General features: G+C 45.4%; 1 protein-coding gene across 1 annotated transcript; it reads right to left on the bottom strand.

The window, feature by feature from the left end:
* Positions 1-166: 166 nt before the first annotated feature.
* Positions 167-13,323, bottom strand: LOC115438930 (uncharacterized). Its single transcript, XM_030162820.1, has 7 exons — positions 13,208-13,323; positions 12,843-12,980; positions 12,520-12,639; positions 3,304-3,423; positions 2,100-2,323; positions 273-806; positions 167-207 (listed from the first exon to the last, which is right to left on the bottom strand). The coding sequence occupies exons 1-7, from the start codon at positions 13,321-13,323 to the stop codon at positions 167-169; spliced, it is 1,293 nt and encodes a 430-aa protein (XP_030018680.1).
* Between the last annotated feature and the right edge of the window lie 2,250 nt (positions 13,324-15,573).

The raw sequence follows: 15,573 nt of genomic DNA, 5'->3' as shown, positions 1-15,573 counted from the left end.
GTGGAGGCTCCTGGATGTCTTGATGTGTGAGATCATTTTGTTGGACAGATCTTCATCAGTGGATCTCTTCTGGAAGTACTCCTCCTTCTGGTCATCAGTGGTGAAGCCTCGGACCTCTGTTACCCTGTCCACACATGAAGGAGGGATCTGATTGGCTGCTGCAGGTCTAGATGTTATCCAGATCAGAGCTGATGGAAGCAGGTTCCCCTTGATGAGGTTGGTCAACAGAACGTTGACTGATGACTTGTGAGTGACGTCTGAAACAACCTGACAGTGGTGGAAATCCAGTGACAGTCTGCTTTCATCCAGGCCGTCGCAGATGAACAGAAGTTTGCAGACACTGATCTGCTCTGCTGTGACCTTCTGTAATGTTGGATGGAAAACATGGAGCAGCGTCAGCAGACTGTACTGCTCATCTGTGACCAGGTTCAGCTCTCTGAAGGACAGCGGAACCACCAGACTGACGTCCTGGTTTTCTAAACCCTCGGCCCAGTCCAGAGTGAACTTCAGCACCGAGAAGGTTTTTCCAACTCCAGCCACGCCGTTGGTCAGAACCACTCTGATGGGTTTCTGCTGCTCGGGTAAGCCTTTGAAGATGTCCTGACACCTGATTGGACTTTCTTGGATGATCTTCTTGGAAACTGTCTCCAGCGTCCTCACCTCATGTTGGGTATGAACGTCTTCACTCTGTCCCTCTGTGACGTAGAGCTCAGTGTAGATCCGGTTTAGACGGGTTCTACTTCCTGTTTCCTCAGTTCCTTCAGTCACACATTCACATCTGCTCCTCAGACTGAGTTTATGTTCAACTGCAACCAGACAACAAACACTTGAAATAAACACAGTTGGGTCAAAATATCTGTTCTCATCTGTCACTGAATGTTAATACTATTTCATATTGACAACTAGGGATGCAAATTATCGATTAATTCATTAATTGTTAGTTGGTTGCCCTTATCCATTGATTAATGATTAATTGATAAGCGGCGATTTTTCTGAGAATCTGAATTTCTTTTTCAATACGGTCTATAAGAATAAAAGCTAAATATTGATTACACACTTCATGATAAAAGCATGTCATATTCCTTAATGATTGATTAATTGAACCATTGGATACAGTCAGTGTTTCCTGTGGAATTCATCTGTTTATGTGGTGGTGTGGAATGGGTGTGTGTGTGTGTGTGTGCGCGCACGTGCGTGCCTTTCACCGGTGTGTGTGTGTGGGGGTGCGCACGCGCATTTCGTCGGGGGGGGGCTCGCATGGACGTAGTACGGCCGGGGGATGCGTGCGTGTTGGTGCGTCACTTTCCATCCTACTTCTAATACTGTGGGGGTACAGGACGGTGCAGTCCGTGCCTCCGCAGAAGTGAAAGTGAAACTTTTCACTGACTGTGGACTACACCAACCTCCAGGGAAAACGCTCCGACCCTGCATTTGTGTGTGTATTTAGTCGGGGGTGCACCGCTCCCACAAACAGACGGTCAGTCTGTGTTTGGTCCTCCATGTCCATACACACATTCTAACTCATCAACACCATGATCCGGTTCAATGACCAGCTATCCCAGCTGCGGCGTAGCAGCACAGACAAACCAGCAGCCTTCGGACAGGTGTGGACGGGTGGAAAAGGGCAATTAACCAACAATTAATAATTTAATCGAGCAAATTCTAATCAACAATTAATCGTTAGTCGATTAATTGTTTACATCCCTATTGACAACAGTTTCCAAATGACAAACCCTAGACCTGTTACTATGGAAACCACTGATCAGACATGGATCTGATTTATACAAACAGGAATCATTCCAAAGCAGTTCTAACAACACAGACAAGATGATTGTCACTGACCAAATAATCCTTAATGTGACTGAATTTACAGAGAATCAGTGAGTTACTTTCTTAAACCATCATCGACTGGAAAACATTATTTGATCAACGTGAAATAAAATGGATGTTTTTGTTGATCATTTCCAACATATGATAGAAAATGTAGTTCAGTCTAATGCAGTTCAAATGTTCTTTGTTGTGCTGCTCAGTCAGTGACAGTTGAACACATGTTGTGTTTAGTGAAGTGCAGACATGTTCAGACAGATGTCCAGTCTTACTTTGGACAGAGCTGTGGATCTGCAGCTCAGCTCTTGTTCTGGATGTTTCTTCACACTGGGGACAGGAGGAGTCTCCTGATGAACCAGACTGGTCCCAGTATGAAGTGATGCACTGTCTGCACAACCAGTGTCCACAGCTGGCCCGGACCGGATCACTCTGGACCTTCTGACACATAGAACAGGACGGTGGGTCCACCTCAGGAACATGAGTCCTCTCCGTCTCTCTGTGGACATCAACACATTGTTTAGAAGAAGCTTCTTCAAACTTCTTTCAGATCAGCTGTTCAAAGGATCACATCTACACTCACAACTCTGTGCTGGGTCAAGGACCTGGTCTGGTTGGGGATCAGACCCAGGACCTTGTTGCTGAGCGGTGCCAGTGTAAACCACTGAGCCGCCTCAACTCACAGTCTGTCTGAAAATGGCAGCTGGAAGGAATGATGAGCCTCCATTTCAGCTCACATGTCCAACCCAATGCACTGCTTGATTCTTTTCAACCCCATGTTCAGTCAAACCCACCAGACCTGTGACCCAACAGCCTTAACCCAGCGCTCGGGTTCTGAAAACAACCCAGCATTTCTAAGTGTGGACACACCACACAGAGGACTTCCATCTAAAACTGCTCTGGTCTTACTGGTCTGTTTCAGAGCTGATTCTCACACAAACATGTGTTTAATGTTCATTCAAATGAAGAAAACACTTCAAGCAGAAAAACAGGCTCTTAGTGTCTGAACCTTTACACACATTTGGTTCAGGATTGAACGTCTTTCTTTTTGTCACATGTGAGTGAGTCTCATGTGTTTCACAGACTTTAAGGCTGTTGTTCATCTCAGAGTCTCAAACATCTTTTATTCACAGCAGCTGGAGTCCAAATGAGGAGTTTAGACCATTTCACTAAAGCTGGACTGGAAACTGTCAGTTCTACTCACACACCTGAGTTTGATTTGAACCAGTTACTGACAGGAACTGATCACATTTGACCTGCAAACTTCATCAATATACAAGCAATAAGAGTGTTAACAGTAATAGTAGAGGACTGGATATGATCAAAAACACACACAACTATGAACGTAGAGGGTTAGGACTAATGGTTTCAGCTGTCAATCAAGACTTCAATTAGATTAAAAATTCCTCTGTCAGATGAATTCATACATGTCAACAAAAGATCAGAAATAATGTCTCATCTGTAGAAACAGTCTCTTACTCTGTGTCTGAAGGTCCAGGTTCAGGACTAAAGTATGGAGGACTCTCCTTGGACCAGTCAGTCTTCATGGACAGACATGTGGAAACTGGAGACTCTGCTCTGGGTCTGTTATACTGACCTCTGGAAACAACACAAGTACAACAGTTGGATTGGACAGTATGTTAGTGTTATTCACATGTGAACACTTCATTTTCTATCACCTTTGGTTATTATTCATGTGTGTTTTTATTCTGTCTGAAGGAGACATTTGGACTTTAAAGTGGACACATCATGTCCTGTTCTGTCTCTACTGTTGTTGAACCAATAAAGTCCAACTAGAATCAGTGTCTCATGTTTGTTGAACTCTGACAACCTGTCAACTGGTAGTTTACGTCCATGTCAGAACATGTTAAATAAACAGATGCCTCCAGACGGACCAGCTCTGATTTGATTCATATTTTATGAAAACTGTTATTAATCCTAGTAAACATCAGAAAAACTGAGCCTGATATTTTCATTTTTTATTGAAAAATAATCAGCCACAGTAGAACCACAACATGGAAAATAAATATAAAACTTTTCACAGATATGATTTGCTCAGATGTGGAAATACACCAGGACAAAACTGCTCCTGGATCCTAATAAATAAATAAATAAATAAATAAATAAATAAAAGCTCTGAGGCTCAAACGACACATTTGTGTGAGTGTTCATCTAGTTGTAACTTGGTAAAGATGCTGCTGTGGATTTTCTTTTCCACACGTTAAAGACATCTGACACTTTAGACCAACTTCTTGTCCATGTGTCCTTTTGTCCTTACCTCTGTCTTTTACTCATTTAATGACATTGACTGTCAATTTAACATGTGTTTAACCAGTGTTGGGAGTAACACATTACAAAAGTAATGCATGACAGTAACAGATTACTTTTTGCTGTAACGCAGTGTTGTAAGGCATTACTAATCAATTTTCAGTAATATTTTACTCGGTACATGTTCAAAAGCACTTGCATCACAACACACTTTATGTCCATAATTTAATTACTCAAAAGAAAAAAACAAAAAATAAAACAGCAAGACCATGAGACCTTAAGGAATCCAAAATGTGTCAGTACAGTTCTATTTCCTGTTGGTGTTCTGCCAATGGGTGCAGACGGCAGAGGACAGTCCATTGTCCACATGGACGTCTGCTCAGTACTAAACCTAACCCTGCTTTAAGGCTCCAGTAATGGATTACAATTCTGAGTTTAGTTTGATTTGGAGCACATAGAATCATCAGAAAACAAAGAACCAAACAACATGGTCCAACTAAAGTTTTCAGCGCTCCAAAAGGAGTGGGAAGAAGTCTAACTTATAGACTCCCACCCCGTAATGATTAAATGAATTCTGCTTCCATTGTTTTGTTTACACACTTTTTTTCTATATATTTGTACAATAACACAAAGCATCCACACAAACCATTCACATACACTTATTTTAGTCACCTCACACACAATCAGATTTACATAATCAACTATTTTTAATATAAAGTATAATATTTATATGTACTTTAAATATTTACTGCAAATACAATCATTAATAAATGTGATAATATCTTCCAGTCTGAGACAGTAATATTGTAATGTAAGGAATTACTTTGAAATAACAGTAATCTGTAATGGATGACAGTTCGGAAGTAACTTGTACAACACTGGTTGGAACAGCCAAATGCATGTCAGTTCTTCTGTCAGACATTGGGGTCCACAGCCCCTCCCTCTTCAACTTCCTGTTGAACTCATCCTGTTTCCTGGGTCTGTAATGGCGCTAGTACAGGCACAGAATCCAAAAGCAGAACTCAGAGTCAAGATGTTAAATTCAAAGAATTTATTAATCACACACAGGTGTAGGAAAAATGTTATTGACAAAATCTTGAGGATAATAGGTGGTAATTTCCTCTTCGAGTCAGTCCTCCGGACCGAGAACGACAACTCGTCTCCCCGTGTGGTTAGCGGGGTCTTTTTCCCGACTGGGGAAAAGCAAAGGGAGGTCAGGGACGGAAACAGGTCATACACAGGCAAGCTATTACTCAGGCGACAGGACATAAGGGTAAGACAAAAACTCGCGTACCAAAAGTCAGGCAAGGCGATCAGAACCGGGGAATCAGATGAGGCAGAAAAAACCGACAGGGAGCAGGCAGTAGACAAAACCGGGTAAGCAAACACGGGTCAAAAAACAGGAATCCAAAAACAGACAGACAAGATCAGAACGCTGGTAAGTACTTCAAGAGTAACAAACTGGCCTCTGACAGGGGGAAGAGACAGGGTTTAAATACACAAAAGGGAGGGAAGACAACTAGACACAGGTGGAACAAATCAGGGCGGAGACAGGTAATCAGGTGAAAGGTAAGAACGATCAGGGAACAGGAAGTAAAGACGACAGACAAGACACATGAGGGGAAACTTAACAAAATAAAACAGGAAGTGACAAACAAACATAAAAGACAGACAAAACCAGACTAACGTCTGGCTGCCGGCATGACAGTACCCCCCCTCCTAGGGACGGCACCAGACGGACCAGGAACATCAGGATGACGTTGATGGAACTCTCGGATCAGGTCAGGGTCCAAAATGAAGGAGGCCGGCACCCAGGAACGTTCTTCAGGCCCATACCCTTCCCAATCCACGAGGTACTGGAAGCCCCTCCCTCGCCGTCGAACTGCCATCAGCCGTCGAACCGTGTAGGCTGGGTCACCCTCAATAAGGCGTGGAGGAGGTGGAGGTTGGGTAGGTGGGACCAGGTGACTCTCCTTAACAGGTTTGACTTGGCTCACGTGAAAGGTGGGATGGATCCTCATAGACCTTGGTAACTTAAGACGTACAGAGACAGGATTAATAACTTTCGAGATGGGGAATGGGCCTACAAACCTGGGTGCCAGCTTGCGACTCTCCATCCTCAGAGGAAGGTTCCTGGCCGACAACCAGACCCGCTGATCCGGATGGTAGACGGGTGCAGAGATCCTATGGCGGTCCGCCGTGGTCTTGTACTGGGCCGACGCCTTCACCAGAGCCTGTCTGGCCCGAGTCCAGGTCCTCTTGCATCTATGGATCAGGGCCAAAGCCGAAGGAATGCCCACCTCCTTCTCCAATGAAGGAAACAGAGGAGGCTGATAACCATACACTACGTGAAAAGGAGACAATCCGGATGAAGCACTGGGTAGAGAGTTGTGAGCGAACTCCACCCACAACAGATGACGGCTCCAGGAGGCGGGGTTTTGGGAAGCCAACACACGGAGTCCCACCTCCAGGACCTGGTTAAGTCTCTCAGTTTGGCCGTTGGTCTGCGGGTGAAAACCAGAGGACAGACTGACAGAGGCACCAATGAGAGAACAAAAAGCCTTCCAAAATCTAGCAATAAACTGAGGTCCCCTATCGGAAACAATGTCTTTTGGGAAACCATGAAGTCGACACACATGTTGCAACAGCGCCTCCGCAGTCTCCTTAGCAGACGGGAGTTTAGGTAGGGGAATGAAATGCACCATTTTAGAAAATCGGTCCACCACCGTGAGTACGGTCGTGTTGCCATTAGACAGGGGAAGACCAGTAACAAAATCCAGGGCGATGTCCGACCAGGGTCTCTTAGGGACAGGTAGCGGATGCAGCTGCCCCATCGGCGCTTTGTTAGAAGCCTTACAAGCAGCACAAACAGGACATGCGGCCACATATTCACTCACGTCCCTCTCCATGGCGGGCCACCAAAAACGTTGCCTGATCAGAAACAGGGTTCTCCTCACACCCGGGTGGCACGCCATCTTAGAAGTGTGGCCCCAATGGATCACCTGGGAACGGAGATGAGGAGGAACAAACAGACGGTCTGGCGGTACGCCATCCGGAACATCACAGTCATTAAGGGCCTCAGTGACCATCCTCTCTACGCCCCACTGAAAAGCCCCCACCACACAAGAGCTAGGCAAAATAGTTTCAGGCTCAGAGACAGGCTTTTCAGGGGAGAAAACTCTGGACAGGGCGTCAGGCTTACCATTCTTGGAACCCGGACGGTAGGATAGGGTAAAGTTGAAACGTGTGAAAAACAATGCCCACCTGGCCTGACGGGAGTTGAGACGTTTAGCCGAACGTAGATACTCCAGGTTTTTATGATCTGTCCAGATCAGAAACGGAACTTCTGTCCCCTCCAGCCAGTGTCGCCATTCCTCCAATGCCACCTTAATGGCCAACAGTTCACGATTGCCTATGTCATAGTTCACCTCAGCTTGCGACAGTCTCCTTGACAAATAGGCGCAGGGATGGAGCCTATTGTCGGCTGGCGAGCGCTGGGAGATGACAGCCCCCACTCCCAAATCAGAAGCATCGACTTCCACCACAAACTGTAGAGCAGGGTCTGGAACGGACAGAATGGGAGCAGAGGAGAACGCCACCTTAAGGCGGTTAAACGCCCTGTCAGCCTCAGGGCTCCACCTGAATACAGACTTAGAAGAGGTGAGAGAATGCAGGGGGGCAGCCACACTGCTGAACCCCCGGATAAACTTTCTATAAAAGTTAGCAAAACCCAGGAATCTCTGAACGTCTCTCCGAGAAGATGGTGTTGGCCATTCTCTCACTGCACTAACCTTTTCAGGGTCCATCTGGACACTCCCCTCAGAAATGATGAAACCCAAAAATGAGACCGTAGGTTGGTGGAACTCGCATTTTTCAGCTTTGACATACAGCTGGTTGGAGAGGAGCCTCTGGAGCACCTGTCGCACATGCTGAACATGCGTGCTCTCATCTGGGGAGAAAATTAATATGTCGTCCAGATAGACAAATACAAAAACATTTAGCATATCCCTGAGGACATCGTTAACGAGGGCCTGGAAGACAGCAGGGGCATTGGTCAGACCAAAAGGCATCACCAGATACTCGTAGTGACCACTGGGAGTGTTAAAAGCTGTTTTCCACTCATCCCCTTCTCTGATTCTAACCAAGTGATAGGCATTACGAAGATCCAACTTAGTAAACACTTTAGCCCCATGCAAAAGTTCAAAAGCTGAGGACATCAGCGGTAACGGGTACCGGTTGCGGATAGTGATGTCATTAAGTCCCCGATAATCTATACACGGCCTTAGTGATTTATCCTTTTTGTCTACAAAAAAGAAACCCGCCCCTGCAGGAGATGAAGAGGGTCTGATTAACCCGGCTGCCAGAGACTCGTCAATGTACTTTTTCATAGCTAAATTTTCTGGCCCAGATAGAGAAAATAATCTCCCCTTAGGTGGAGACGTACCAGGACGTAGTTCTATGGCGCAGTCATACGAACGGTGAGGAGGTAAGGCCGTAGCCTTAGACTTACTAAACACCTCCTTTAAATCATGGTAACACGGGGGAACCTTCTCCAGTGCTGGAAAGTCCTTATCCTCCCCTACCGGAACACTAACTGGGGCCACGGAGATCTGTGGAGTCTTGGGTGAGTATACAGGTAATTTAATATATTTACAACGAGTCTCACAGTCTTTACCCCAAGACTGAACCTCCCCAGTGCCCCAATCAATAAATGGCTCGTGAATCTGTAACCACGGATAACCCAGAATTAGTGGCTGGGACTCCGACTCATAAATGTGAAAGTTAATGCTCTCAGTGTGTCCATCAGTGAACTGAACGGAGACCGGCTCGGTACAATGGGTTATCCGGCAAATCACGTGGCCATCCAGGGCCCGGGCCTCCAACGGACGCTGGATCGGAATCGACCCGAGTCCCAACTTCTGTACCAGGCTCTGGTCCATTAAATTAGCGTCGGACCCGGAATCGATCAGTACGGGGTGCTGGAGAGACAAAGAATCAGAGCAGAGGAGAACCACAGGAAACGGACGAGAAACAGTGGATAAACAAACAGTTCTGCTCAACAGCGACCCCTCACTTGTCTTGCCATCAGGCTTAAGTGGGCAATTACATACCCTATGTCCCCCTTGTCCACAGTACAGACAGAGACCCTCGGTCAGGCGACGTCGGCGTTCTTCAGCTGAGATGTGGGTCCGGCCCAGTTGCATGGGTTCCTCCTTCCCACCGTCTGTCTCAGTAACCGGGAGTCGAACCACCTCCCGAACGGGCCCCTTGCCAGACGAAGAGCGAACCACAGACTCATCTGTCTGCCATACTGACTCCTGATCAGCGACCCGGATGGCCTCGGCGATGATGTCATCCAGGGAGTGGAGCTGTTGACGGAGCGCCATCTCACGGCCCACGGAGCGGCTTAGCCCGGTCAAAAAGGCGGTGATCAGGGCCTGGTTGTTCCACCCTGATTCAACCGCTAGGGAACGAAAAACACTCACATACTGCCTGATAGACTGATCTCCCTGTCTCAGCCTCATAAGCTGATGACCAGCGAATTGTCCCCGAACCGGGTGGTCGTAGACCCTTTTGAGTTCAGTCACTAGGGAGGAAAATGACTGAACTGCTGGGGAATTCTGCTCAAAGAGCGCGTTGAAATAACTCAGAGGAGGACCCTCTAACAGACTGGCCACATAGGCGATCTTAACAGAATCTTTAGAAAAACGAATGGGTTGAGAATCAAAAATAAGCTGGAGCTGGGTGAAAAAATCCCGACAGGTATCTGGATTACCTGAGTACTTGGACGGTGCCGGAATGTGAGGTTCGGCCGAGTCCCAAACAGGAGGACTGGTAGCCTGGTTCTCGCCTGACACAGCCGCAGCCGCAGCCTGGGTACGGGTGAGCTGGGAGACCTGCGTGGCTAACAGAGTCATTTTATCGAGTAAGGTATGGAGGGCCTGATCATGTCCACCCAGCCTGTGCCCCTGTGACTGAATAGCCTCCTTGACCTGAGTGAGCTCTGCTGGATTCATTTTGTGGCCAGTTTGTACTGTAATGGCGCTAGTACAGGCACAGAATCCAAAAGCAGAACTCAGAGTCAAGATGTTAAATTCAAAGAATTTATTAATCACACACAGGTGTAGGAAAAATGTTATTGACAAAATCTTGAGGATAATAGGTGGTAATTTCCTCTTCGAGTCAGTCCTCCGGACCGAGAACGACAACTCGTCTCCCCGTGTGGTTAGCGGGGTCTTTTTCCCGACTGGGGAAAAGCAAAGGGAGGTCAGGGACGGAAACAGGTCATACACAGGCAAGCTATTACTCAGGCGACAGGACATAAGGGTAAGACAAAAACTCACGTACCAAAAGTCAGGCAAGGCGATCAGAACCGGGGAATCAGATGAGGCAGAAAAAACCGACAGGGAGCAGGCAGTAGACAAAACCGGGTAAGCAAAAACGGGTCAAAAAACAGGAATCCAAAAACAGACAGACAAGATCAGAACGCTGGTAAGTACTTCAAGAGTAACAAACTGGCCTCTGACAGGGGGAAGAGACAGGGTTTAAATACACAAAAGGGAGGGAAGACAACTAGACACAGGTGGAGCAAATCAGGGTGGAGACAGGTAATCAGGTGAAAGGTAAGAACGATCAGGGAACAGGAAGTAAAGACGACAGACAAGACACATGAGGGGAAACTTAACAAAATAAAACAGGAAGTGACAAACAAACATAAAAGACAGACAAAACCAGACTAACGTCTGGCTGCCGGCATGACAGGGTCAATATATAACTGAGGGACTTTTGGAGTTGTCTTTACAGGGTAACAGAGTTGACAGGTAGTTGACATTTGTGCTGTTTTCAGCCCTAAAATCAACAGAACCAGAACACCACATGGCATTTTTACACACACATTCTTCTAAATATCGTATTGTTGCGGCTATTTGTCATCAAATTTAAACAACTTAAAAGTCACTGAAGACTTGAACAGAACTCAAATAACCACTAGATGCACCATGGGTTTGTGTTCTACGCAGTCAAAAACACAATGTCCAGACCACAGATGGATTCTAAGTGGTTTATTTTCAGGCTTTTTGCAGGAAAACAACAACCAAGGCCGTTTTGTTGTCTCTGCTGTTCATCCTGGTGGACTTGACCACTGTGACTGACTGGTACAAAACCATAGGCCCACCCAGGTGCATGATGGTCTCAGTTGGTGCTGTCTATTTAAACCCAGGTGCCCACGGTCTAAACCAGGGCTGTCCAACCCTGGTCCTGGAGAGCCACAGTCCTGCATGTTTCAGATGGATCCCTCTTCCAGCACACCTGACTCAAATGATCAGCCTATCATGAAGCTGTGCAGAAGCCTGATACTGACCGTCAGGTGGACTGGAAGAGGGAAACATCTGAAACATGCAGGACTGTGACTCTCCAGGACCAGGGTTGGACAGCCCTGGTCTAAACCAATAAGAAAACACAAAACAAAAAGGTGCTAAATACTAAAGAATCAAAGTAATAACTGTGAAAATCCAAAAATAGATGTGAAATATTAAACAAACACAAAGCAAACAAACCAAAAATAAACAATTAGCAAAAAATACTAAATTACTAAATAAAAAAGGTAAATTAACTTTGAACCAAAGCTAATTAGACAAACAGCTCCACACATATATACAACTGAGTCACATTGAAATTGAAAGTTATTTATAAAGATATTGTCGTAACACTGTTGACATAAAAGTGCCATAAATACACACTTGACTCCCACACTACTTTATATGAAATAACTCAGAAAGAGGAGAAAGAACTGAGTCCTGTCAGTGTTTTCTTCAGGAGGAAATGACATCATGTGGAGCAGGTCATGTGATTTGGAATAAACACACTTCCTTCACAGGTGGTTTTGTCATGGGAAACTGAGATGAAAGTCATTTATCTGACACAGATACAATGTATTATTTTCCATATAAAATTTGATATACTGCCAAAAAAGAAATATCTGTCATGATTATGTCAGCTGAATAAAAAGAACACAAAACCATTTTTGACTTAGCTCATTTTATTATTGTTTAGCTAATTAGAAGGTTGTTGTTATTCAGTTTGGATGGTTCTTTAGTTGACATTTTAGTCTATCCAGTCATTTATTAATTATTTATTAATCATTTATTAATAAGTGATTGTTTCTGTAATTAAATAATTATGGAATTTTTAAAGACATGATCATAATGAACATAAAAAAAATATATATTTTACTCTTCATAAAGATGTATGTAAGATATATCTCAAGGACTTCCACAGTCCCTCAGTTCTATATTGACCCGTCTGCATCGAGGCCTCTGTCAAACAGCTTTAATATGAGTTAAATGTCACAATAGACTCTGGATGTGAAATGAAATCACTGCTAAAACGTGTCCTGCAGATCATTTTAAAGACTAAATAGTCTCTTACTCTGTGTCTGAAGGTCCAGGTTCAGGACTAAAGTATGGAGGACTCTCCTTGGACCAGTCAGTCTTCATGGACAGACATGTGGACACTGGAGACTCTGCTCTGGGTCTGTTATACTGACCTCTGGAAACAACACAAGTACAACAGTTGGATTGGACAGTATGTTAGTGTTATTCACATGTGAACACTTCATTTTCTATCACCTTTGGTTATTATTCATGTGTGTTTTTATTCTGTCTGAAGGACACATTTGGACTTTAAAGTGGACACATCATGTCCTGTTCTGTCTGGAGTCAAATATTAAAGGTGTGTGACAGTGGACTCACTGTGGATCAGAGGGTCCTGATTCATTACTGCCCCCTGGAGGTTCCTTTATGAACAAACCCCTGTTTGTAGAATGGGATAACTCTGCTCCATCCTCCTCTTCATCCACACTCACACTCATACTGTGAACTTCAGTCAGTCTGAAAGAACAAGCAGTAAAACTACTGTGAGCTCACCTCACTAAAACACTGGGTTCATCCGTCACAAACACTGACACAACAGGAAATAAGCCAGTGGACACAGAGTCCAGTAAACCTAGTGGACACTCAGCCTGGAAGGGACTCCATCCATGTTTACAGTTCCAGTCCACACCCAGAAAACCCACTGAGAGACTAGAACAGGAAAATGATCCCAATGTCAGACTCACCCTGAACCAGACGTCTTCTGTTCTTCTGTCAGAATGGACTCTGAACTCTGAATACGTTCAGGTGGTTCACCTGGACTGACGGATGCCCCTCCCCCTCTGCATTTATTGGACGTCATATATTCATCCTTTGACCCTGTGTTGAAGGTAATAAACCGTCCCTTTATTTTACTTCACATAGTTTGTGAGATGTGAACAGTTCTGTGATCGTCTGAACACGTATTTATATGATCAAGTACATTCCAGCTTGTAGAAGACAAACGTTATTTTACAGTTGATAAAATGATTGTGTATTGTTTTAGTGAAGTAGAGTCCAAGACAGTTTTTGTCTGTATGACATTAGTGCAGTGGTTCCAGTGGCTGCATTTGGAACTGCCTTTAGGTCTGTGACCCAGTCATGATGGTGGAGTGGTGGGTTGGAGATGGCACTGGACCAGTTTGTCCTGTACTGGACCAGTCTGTCCTACAGTGGACCAGTTTGTCCTGCAGTGGACCAGTCTGTCCTACAGTGGACCAGTCTGTCCTACAGTGGACCAGTTTGTCCTACAGTGGACCAGTTTGTCCTGCAGTGGACCAGTTTGTCCTGTAGTGGACCAGTCTGTCCTACAGTGGACCAGTTTGTCCTGCAGTGGACCAGTTTGTCCTGCAGTGGACCAGTCTGTCCTGTAGTGGACCAGTCTGTCCTGCAGTGGACCAGTTTGTCCTGCAGTGGACCAGCTTGTCCTGCCGTGGACCAGTTTGTCCTGCAGTGGACCAGTCTGTCCTGTAGTGGACCAGTTTGTCCTGTAATGGACCAGTTTGTCCTGCAGTGGACCAGTTTGTCCTGTAGTGGACCAGTTTGTCCTGTAGTGGACCAGTCTGTCCTGCAGTGGACCAGTTTGTCCTGCAGTGGACCAGTTTGTCCTGCCGTGGACCAGTTTGTCCTGTAGTGGACCAGTCTGTCCTACAGTGGACCAGTCTGTCCTACAGTGGACCAGTTTGTCCTGCAGTGGACCAGCTTGTCCTGCCGTGGACCAGTTTGTCCTGCAGTGGACCAGTTTGTCCTGCAGTGGACCAGTTTGTCCTGCAGTGGACCAGTTTGTCCTGCAGTGTAGGACATCTGCTACAGTGAGTGGAGGCCGTTGAAATATCTGTCTGAGTTGTTCATCTGAATGATGTCCCAGTTTTTAGTGATTATTCTTTTCATTTGCTCTGCTTCTGTGCTGTATGTGCGGATAAATGCTGTTCTGTCTTTTGGTTTTTGGGAGGATTTCTTTCTAGTAAAGTCTGTCTGTCCAGGTGTTTGGCTCTTGTGCTGGCTTTTTGCCGTGTGGAATGTGAAAAAATCTCCCGTGGTTTTCTCACAAAATCATCATCTTGGTCACAGGCCCGGCTGATGAGGCTGACGAAGCTGAACTGACACTGATGTGGAGGCACCTGATGAGCGGCCAGAGGCTGTAGCGGCAACGGCAGCGACGGCTGGGCCGAGCAAACGCGAGAGGTGTCAGATTTGTCCTACCGCATACCACTGCTGTCACAAATATGTCTGCAAAGGCCGTTCATTCACGTACTGCCCTGATTGTGCTGACCAGGCATTTAGTAAACATGCTAACATGTAGGACAGGCTAACAGGGAGGCTAAAGCTAACAGGAAGTGACCAGTTGAAAAAGTGTTAGTTGTTGGTAACCTGGAGACTTGAGATAAATCTGATCGGATATTGACAGACACATTGTCCTTTCACCTTCACGTTTCCACTCGTCTGACAGCTTCAGTTCCCAGATACACAACAGGGAATCAGAACAGAGACGAGGAATTCAATGGAACGAGGTTCAGGTTGAAAGTAGTGGAACCAGTGAAACCACATCTGTTTGGGTGTGGACACGACGACAACAACAGTAAAAGTTAAAGACACAAACCTGCACTCAGGACACGACTACTGAAGCCAGTGGTGGTGGAACTTCAAATACTGCACTGAGTACAAACCTGAGGCATGTCTGAGGAGTTCCATGTCCTACTGCAATATTTCTCACAACCCAATCCTGGAGTTTTTACTCCACTACATTTATCTGACAACTTCAGCTCCTTTTACAGTTTTTTTTTAATCTCCAGGCCTGTTTTTCTGACCTCACAATAAGTCCATATTTTAGATCCACATGGTTTTGACAGAACAGTGACACCACAAACATATGATGATCTTGTGGAATACAACGCATCGCTGTAGATGAACCTTCCAACCAGTGTTGTATAAACTACTGGAAAGGCACACTTGAGTAGAAGTACAGGTACCCTACCAAAAAAGGACTGCGGTACAAGTTCAAGTCACCAACTTAAGTGTTACTCAAGTTAAAGTCTTTAAAGGGTTCATATTTGTCTAAACCCACTTTTCTGAG

The sequence above is a fragment of the Sphaeramia orbicularis genome, chromosome 18, assembly GCF_902148855.1.
Source record: "Sphaeramia orbicularis chromosome 18, fSphaOr1.1, whole genome shotgun sequence".
NCBI classification, from domain to species: Eukaryota; Metazoa; Chordata; class Actinopteri; order Kurtiformes; family Apogonidae; genus Sphaeramia; species Sphaeramia orbicularis.
The sequence above is the reverse complement of the archived record's forward strand: the minus strand, read 5'-3'. Positions and strand labels throughout refer to the sequence as shown.